Here is a 9,299-nt window from a genome sequence, read left to right as displayed (position 1 = left end):
TGTAAGTCTATAGGGAGGATAGGTCCTGTGGAGATGTTCATATTGTAACATACAGTGGTTGTATTGTAATGTAGGTCTATAGGGAGGATAGGTCCTGTGGAGATGTTCATATTGTAACATACAGTGGTTGTATTGTAATGTAGGTCTATAGGGAGGATAGGTCCTGTGGAGATGTTCATATTGTAACATACAGTGGTTGTATTGTAATGTAGGATCTATAGGGAAGATAGGTCCTGTTGAGATTTTCACATTGAAACATATCTTCTCTTTTTAAGTTCCTAACCTGTTTGATAAGATTAGTACATATTTTCTCATGGGACCGCACATCAGACCCCGACCCCAAGTTTGGTGACCACTGTACTAGCCTCTCTCTTTGCTTGCTTCCTCTCTCACTCTCTGTCTCCTCAGCTTCCTCCTGAAGGCATTATTATGCCTATTTTGTTTTGTCCTGCTGAGATTGGCTCTGTGTAATGTTGGCTTCTTACTTCATCCTTCTAGCTGTAAGTAAGTAATCCTACCATTCTCTGAGAGGGTTTTTAGTTATTTGGGGGATATCTGTAGACATGGCAGGAGTTTTACTGTATGGTTTTAAATGTGGCCTTTGTCCTGCATCTCACTAACACACTGTCAGCAGCGTCTCTAGTTTTGCCTATTTCTCTAGTGAGCCGACTGCAAGTTTTCACAAAGCGACACGATTAGAACTCCGTCATATGAAGAAGAAAAGTGTTTTTATAAAATGATCCATATGTAGATGACCCAAAATTGATTTTCTTTATTGTTTATTTACAAAATATATATATTTTTTTATATATATCTGTATTTTTTTCAAATTTGAAAAAATGACGAAGGTCCGGACCTCACTGTCCTCATATGTCTACGGAACAACAATATAAATGAAACATGGTAAGTGTTGGTCCCATGTTTCATGAGCTGAAATAAAAGATCCCAGAATGTTTCCACATGTACAGAAAGCCTATTTCTCTCAAATGTTGTGAAAAATGTGCTCACATCCCTGTTTACATCCCTATCTTTGCCAAGATGATTCATCCACCTGTCAGTTGCAGCATATCCAGAAGCTGATTATAAACAGCATGGTCATTACACAGGTGCACCTTGTGCTGGGACAATAAAAGTTCACTCTCAAATGTGCAATGTTGTCACACAACACAATGCCACAGATGTCTTAAGATTTTAGGGTGTGTGTAATTGGAACGCTGACTGCAGGAATGTCCACCATGTTGCCAGAGAAATTAATATTCTCTACCATAAGCCGCCTCCAGCATCCTTTTTGAGAATTTGGCAGTACATCCAACTGACCTCACAACCACAAACCACGTGTAACCACACCAGCCCCGGATCTCCACATCAGGCATCTTCACCTGTGGGTTCTTCTGAGACCAACCACCCGGACAGCTGATGAAACTAAGGAGAATTTGTCTCTTTAATGAAGCCCTTTTGTGGGAAAAACTAAATCTGATTGCCTGAGCCTGGCTCCCCAGTGGGTGGGCCTGGCTCATATGCCCTCCCAGGCACACCAACGGCTGCGCTCTTGCCCAGTATTCAAATCCATAGATTAGGGCCTAATTTATTTATTTCAATTGATTGATTTCCTTACATTAACTGAATAACATTTTTTTAATTGTTGCATGTTGTGTTTATATTTCAGGCTGCTTGGTTTATGGCTCCGCGTGTTCAGCAGATAGACACTTGTTTTACATTTGTTGCCTTTTCGTTTTAAGCCTTCCCAAACCTTAACCTTTAACCTTTGAAATGTTCTGTTTACAAGGGTTTGGACTTCTGTTTCTGAGATTCATACACACACACACACACATATTTCTCTCTCTCTCACTCACACATATTTGATGCTTGATATATTACAAAAAGGATCTGTGTGAAACAGGTTCTCTGATGGTTAGTGTGTAATAATATTATACTTTTTATTGTTTTTTTTGGCTCATGAAGCTGCTTGTCCGTCATAGACAGAGGCCAGGCAGAACGCTGTGGGTTGGCAGGAAATGTGTGTGTGTGTGTGTGTGTGTGTGTGTGTGTGTGTGTGTGTGTGTGTGTGTGTGTGTGTGTGTGTGTGTGTGTGTGTGTGTGTGTGTGTGTGTGTGTGTGCGTGCGTGCATGTGTGTGTGTTGGCAGTAAGTGCGTTAGGTCACATGACCCACCATTAACACAGTTCATTATGTATAAAGGTTATAAGCAGTTATGACACCTTTATGTCAAATAGTTAAAACATGCCACACACACAACGTGTGATGTAAGCCCTATTCCCTATATAGTGCACTACTTTAGGCCAGAGTCCTATTCCCTATATAGTGCTCTACTTTAGGCCAGAGTCCTATTCCCTATATAGTGCACTACTTTAGGCCAGAGTCCTATTCCCTATATAGTGCACTACTTTAGGCCAGAGTCCTATTCCCTCTATAGTGCTCTACTTTAGGCCAGAGTCCTATTCCCTATATAGTGCTCTACTTTAGGCCAGAGTCCTATTCCCTATATAGTGCTCTACTTTAGGCCAGAGTCCTATTCCCTATATAGTGCTCTACTTTAGGCCAGAGTCCTATTCCCTATATAGTGCACTACTTTAGGCCAGAGTCCTATTCCCTATATAGTGCACTACTTTAGGCCAGAGTCCTATTCCCTATATAGTGCACTACTTTAGGCCAGAGCTTCATAGGGCTGCTTTATAGGTTTGCAGCCAGGAGAAGTGCACTACATAAGGAATAGGGAAACATTGCAGATTGACTGACACTGTATCTTTGGCATGGGAATACAGACCTTTATAACAACATTCATATATATCAGTAGGCCTCTCACTGTCAACTCTGTGTGAGGTTATAACTGTTCAGAGACGCTGTATAGGAGACCTCTCACTGTCAACTCTGTTCCTAGGAGCTGTGTGAGGTTATAACTGTTCAGAGACGCTGTATAGGAGACCTCTCACTGTGTCAACTCTGTTCCTAGAGCTGTGTGAGGTTGAACTGTTCAGAGACGCTGTATCCTTTCACTGTCAACTCTGTTCCTAGGAGCTGTGTGAGGTTATAACTGTTCAGAGACGCTGTAGGACCTCTCACTGTCAACTCTGTTCCTAGGAGCTGTGTGAGGTTATAACTGTTCAGAGACGCTGTATAGGAGACCTCTCACTGTCAACTCTGTTCCTAGGAGCTGTGTGAGGTTATAACTGTTCAGAGACGCTGTATAGGAGACCTCTCACTGTGTCAACTCTGTTCCTAGGAGCTGTGTGAGGTTATAACTGTTCAGAGACGCTGTATAGGAGACCTCTCACTGTGTCAACTCTGTTCCTAGGAGCTGTGTGAGGTTATAACTGTTCAGAGACGCTGTATAGGAGACCTCTCACTGTCAACTCTGTTCCTAGGAGCTGTGTGAGGTTATAACTGTTCAGAGACGCTGTATAGGAGACCTCTCACTGTCAACTCTGTTCCTAGGAGCTGTGTGAGGTTATAACTGTTCAGAGACGCTGTATAGGAGACCTCTCACTGTCAACTCTGTTCCTAGGAGCTGTGTGAGGTTATAACTGTTCAGAGACGCTGTATAGGAGACCTCTCACTGTCAACTCTGTTCCTAGGAGCTGTGTGAGGTTATAACTGTTCAGAGACGCTGTATAGGAGACCTCTCACTGTGTCAACTCTGTTCCTAGGAGCTGTGTGAGGTTATAACTGTTCAGAGACGCTGTATAGGAGACCTCTCACTGTGTCAACTCTGTTCCTAGGAGCTGTGTGAGGTTATAACTGTTCAGAGACGCTGTATAGGAGACCTCTCACTGTGTCAACTCTGTTCCTAGGAGCTGTGTGAGGTTATAACTGTTCAGAGACGCTGTATAGGAGACCTCTCACTGTGTCAACTCTGTTCCTAAGAGCTGTGTGAGGTTATAACTGTTGAGAGACGCTGTATAGGAGACCTGTCACTGTGTCAACTCTGTTCCTAGGAGCTGTGTGAGGTTATAACTGTTCAGAGACGCTGTATAGGAAACCACAGGTGCTGAAGTGTTCGTAGTGTTTATTTCCCGATTCTTCCAGATGTTGAATCTCCAGCTCCGGGGCTTGTTGGTGGGTGTGTTTATTCTCTCAGGTCTCCAGACTTGTATCAGACCCCCAGATCTCCTCCAACGCAGCTGTTTCAGTCTCTCAGAAGCTTCTGTTTATTTAGTCCTTTAATAACATACTTACAAACAACAACAACAACAACAATATCCCATTAGTCAGCGGAGTTTGACGTTCTCTCTTTATCTTTCTTAGCGCTCACACAAACGTCACCAAAGCTGTCTCGCTCTGTTTCCTCTCTCTCTCTCCATCTCTCTCTGTCTCCTCATAGGTCCGTGAGATGTCTCATCAAACCTCATTGGCTGGTGATTTATTCCAGAGTTCCAAACCCATGTCCTACCCGGAGAAGCAGCTATTTGCGAAAGCAACCCTGGGGGTCAGGGTCGGAGTATTTCTCAGCCCATGTGGGTAGTGACCTGTGAAGCCCCTCCCCCTGACTGGCTGCCAGCCATTCCCAGCGTCCGAGAGTCAAACAGGAAGTTGGCATGCTGGCCTCCACTGAGCATGCCCAGACTGTCCGCCAGGGTTCCGCTGGGTGAGGAGCCGAGAAAAGGGTTCTGATTGGCTGCAGCGGCAGAAGCAGCCGCCATCTTGTCTGGGCTGGCAATGAGGCGGGGGGAGGGGGGGAAGGTGTAACCGTAGAGACCGTAAGGGGGGGAGTGGAGGCGGAGACTTCCGTAACCCTGGTGGGCAGGGTTTTGTAGATAGCCAATCTGAGAGGGAGGGAGGGACATAGAGCAGAATCCTTCGCTGTCATAGGCTGACGGTCCTCGCGACGTAGGAGAGGGGAAAGGCTCGGGGAGGTTACTGTAGCGATGTAGGGGTGTGTGTGTCGGCCGGCTGCAGTTGTAGTCCGGGGGAGAGAGAGGCCACACCTGGAAGGGGGAGGAGCAAGGAGAGGAGGAGAGCAGGTGAGGCGATCCAACACCTCCATGGGGCCCCGGGGCTCCTGCAGAGTGACAGACACAGAGTAACATCAAAAAACTAAACTAATCAGTTCCATTTTACATTGACCTTTTATTCATTTAACAGACACTCTAATGCAGACCAACTTCCAGTCAACTAAGGTGATAGTCAGTCGGTAAAACTAAGACCACATATCACAGTCAGTACAACTAAGACCACATATCACAGTCAGTACAACTAAGACAACATTTCACAGTCAGTACAACTAAGACCACATATCACAGTTATAGTCAGTACAACTAAGACCACATATCACAGTCAGTACAACTAAGACCACATATCACAGTTATAGTCAGTACAACTAAGACCACATATCACAGTCAGTACAACTAAGACCACATATCACAGTTATAGTCAGTACAACTAAGACCACATATCACAGTCAGTACAACTAAGACCACATATCACAGTCAGTACAACTAAGACCACATATCACAGTCAGTACAACTAAGACCACATATCACAGTTATAGTCAGTACAACTAAGACCACATATCACAGTCAGTACAACTAAGACCACATATCACAGTTATAGTCAGTACAACTAAGACCACATATCACAGTTATAGTCAGTACAACTAAGACCACATATCACAGTCAGTACAACTAAGACCACATATCACAGTCAGTACAACTAAGACCACATATCACAGTCAGTACAACTAAGACCACATATCACAGTCAGTACAACTAAGACCACATATCACAGTTATAGTCAAGACCACATACACAGTCAGTAAGACCACATATCACAGTCAGTACAACTAAGACCACATATCACAGTCAGTACAACTAAGACCACATATCACAGTTATAGTCAGTACAACTAAGACCACATATCACAGTCAGTACAACTAAGACCACATATCACAGTCAGTACAACTAAGACCACATATCACAGTTATAGTCAGTACAACTAAGACCACATATCACAGTCAGTACAACTAAGACCACATATCACAGTTATAGTCAGTACAACTAAGACCACATATCACAGTTATAGTCAGTACAACTAAGACCACATATCACAGTCAGTACAACTAAGACCACATATCACAGTTATAGTCAGTACAACTAAGACCACATATCACAGTCTGTACAACTAAGACCACATATCACAGTCAGTACAACTAAGACCACATATCACAGTCAGTACAACTAAGACCACATATCACAGTCAGTACAACTAAGACCACATATCACAGTCAGTACAACTAAGACCACATATCACAGTCAGTACAACTAAGACCACATATCACAGTTATAGTCAGTACAACTAAGACCACATATCACAGTCAGTACAACTAAGACCACATATCACAGTTATAGTCAGTACAACTAAGACCACATATCACAGTCAGTACAACTAAGACCACATATCACAGTTATAGTCAGTACAACTAAGACCACATATCACAGTCAGTACAACTAAGACCACATATCACAGTCAGTACAACTAAGACCACATATCACAGTCAGTAGAACTAAGACCACATATCACAGTCAGTACAACTAAGACCACATATCACAGTCAGTACAACTAAGACCACATATCACAGTTATAGTCAGTACAACTAAGACAACATATCACAGTTATAGTCAGTACAACTAAGACCACATATCACAGTCAGTACAACTAAGACAACATATCACAGTTATAGTCAGTACAACTAAGACCACATATCACAGTCAGTACAACTAAAACCACATTTCACAGTCAGTACAACTAAGACCACATATCACAGTTATAGTCAGTACAACTAAGACCACATATCACAGTCAGTACAACTAAGACCACATATCACAGTTATAGTCAGTACAACTAAAACCACATATCACAGTCAGCACAACTAAGACCACATATCACAGTCAGTACAACTAAGACCACATATCACAGTCAGTACAACTAAGACCACATATCACAGTTATAGTCAGTACAACTAAGACAACATTTCACAGTCAGTACAACTAAGACCACATATCACAGTTATAGTCAGTACAACTAAGACCACATATCACAGTCAGTACAACTAAGACCACATATCACAGTTATAGTCAGTACAACTAAGACCACATATCACAGTCAGTACAACTAAGACCACATATCACAGTTATAGTCAGTACAACTAAGACCACATATCACAGTTATAGTCAGTACAACTAAGACCACATATCACAGTCAGTACAACTAAGACCACATATCACAGTTATAGTCAGTACAACTAAGACCACATATCACAGTCAGTACAACTAAGACCACATATCACAGTCAGTACAACTAAGACCACATATCACAGTTATAGTCAGTACAACTAAGACCACATATCACAGTCAGTACAACTAAGACCACATATCACAGTCAGTACAACTAAAACCACATATCACAGTCAGTACAACTAAGACCACATATCACAGTCAGTACAACTAAGACCACATATCACAGTTATAGTCAGTACAACTAAGACCACATATCACAGTTATAGTCAGTACAACTAAGACCACATATCACAGTTATAGTCAGTACAACTAAGACCACATATCACAGTCAGTACAACTAAGACCACATATCACAGTCAGTACAACTAAGACCACATATCACAGTTATAGTCAGTACAACTAAGACCACATATCACAGTCAGTACAACTAAGACCACATATCACAGTCAGTACAACTAAGACCGCATATCACAGTCAGTACAACTAAGACCAAATATCACAGTTATAGTCAGTACAACTAAGACCACATATCACAGTCAGTACAACTAAGACCACATATCACAGTCAGTACAACTAAGACCACATATCACAGTCAGTATAGTCAACTAAGACCACATATCACAGTCAGTACAACTAAGACCACATATCACAGTTATAGTCAGTACAACTAAGACCACATATCACAGTCAGTACAACTAAGACCACATATCACAGTCAGTACAACTAAGACCACATATCACAGTCAGTACAACTAAGACCACATATCACAGTTATAGTCAGTACAACTAAGACCACATATCACAGTCAGTACAACTAAGACCACATATCACAGTCAGTACAACTAAGACCACATATCACAGTCAGTACAACTAAGACCACATATCACAGTTATAGTCAGTACAACTAAGACCACATATCACAGTTATAGTCAGTACAACTAAGACCACATATCACAGTCAGTACAACTAAGACCACATATCACAGTCAGTACAACTAAGACCACATATCACAGTTATAGTCAGTACAACTAAGACCACATATCACAGTCAGTACAACTAAGACCACATATCACAGTCAGTACAACTAAGACCACATATCACAGTCAGTACAACTAAGACCACATATCACAGTTATAGTCAGTACAACTAAGACAACATTTCACAGTCAGTACAACTAAGACCACATATCACAGTTATAGTCAGTACAACTAAGACCACATATCACAGTCAGTACAACTAAGACCACATATCACAGTCAGTACAACTAAAACCACATATCACAGTTATAGTCAGTACAACTAAGACCACATATCACAGTCAGTACAACTAAGACCACATATCACAGTCAGTACAACTAAGACCACATATCACAGTTATAGTATAAGACCACATCACAGTTATAGTCAGTACAACTAAGACCACATATCACAGTCAGTACAACTAAGACCACATATCACAGTCAGTACAACTAAGACCACATATCACAGTCAGTACAACTAAGACCGCATATCACAGTCAGTACAACTAAGACCAAATATCACAGTTATAGTCAGTACAACTAATACCACATATCACAGTCAGTACAACTAAGACCACATATCACAGTTATAGTCAGTACAACTAAGACCACATATCACAGTTATAGTCAGTACAACTAAGACCACATATCACAGTTATAGTCAGTACAACTAAGACCACATATCACAGTCAGTACAACTAAGACCACATATCACAGTCAGTACAACTAAGACCACATATCACAGTCAGTACAACTAAGACCACATATCACAGTCAGTAGAACTAAGACCACATATCACGGTCAGTACAACTAAGACCACATATCACAGTCAGTACAACTAAGACCACATATCACAGTTATAGTCAGTACAACTAAGACAACATTTCACAGTCAGTACAACTAAGACCACATATCACAGTTATAGTCAGTACAACTAAGACCACATATCACAGTCAGTACAACTAAGACCACATATCACAGTTATAGTCAGTACAACTAAAACCACATATCACAGTCAGCACAACTAAGACCA

General features: G+C 41.7%; 1 protein-coding gene across 3 annotated transcripts in view; it reads right to left on the bottom strand.

Annotated features, from left to right (window-relative positions):
- Window positions 1–9,299, bottom strand: part of LOC115119818 (T-box transcription factor TBX18-like) — a 40,835-nt gene that overhangs the window by 480 nt on the left and 31,056 nt on the right. For 2 of the 3 annotated variants that reach the window (XM_029648705.2, XM_065008539.1), the window contains exons 8-10: window positions 3,074–5,016; window positions 2,874–2,943; window positions 1–2,816 (exon numbers count right to left, since the gene is read on the bottom strand). The exon at window positions 1–2,816 is cut by the window's left edge and continues 480 nt beyond it. In XM_029648705.2, the coding sequence (XP_029504565.1) occupies window positions 4,463–5,016 (554 nt within the window). In that variant the 3' untranslated portion in view covers window positions 1–2,816; window positions 2,874–2,943; window positions 3,074–4,462. The remainder of the gene's footprint in view (window positions 2,817–2,873; window positions 2,944–3,073; window positions 5,017–9,299) is intronic. The other variant, XM_029648704.2, reaches the window with a different exon arrangement.

This window comes from Oncorhynchus nerka, linkage group LG24 (genome assembly GCF_034236695.1).
Source record: "Oncorhynchus nerka isolate Pitt River linkage group LG24, Oner_Uvic_2.0, whole genome shotgun sequence".
Classification (NCBI taxonomy): Eukaryota; Metazoa; Chordata; class Actinopteri; order Salmoniformes; family Salmonidae; genus Oncorhynchus; species Oncorhynchus nerka.
This window is presented reverse-complemented; position numbering and strand designations above follow the sequence as displayed.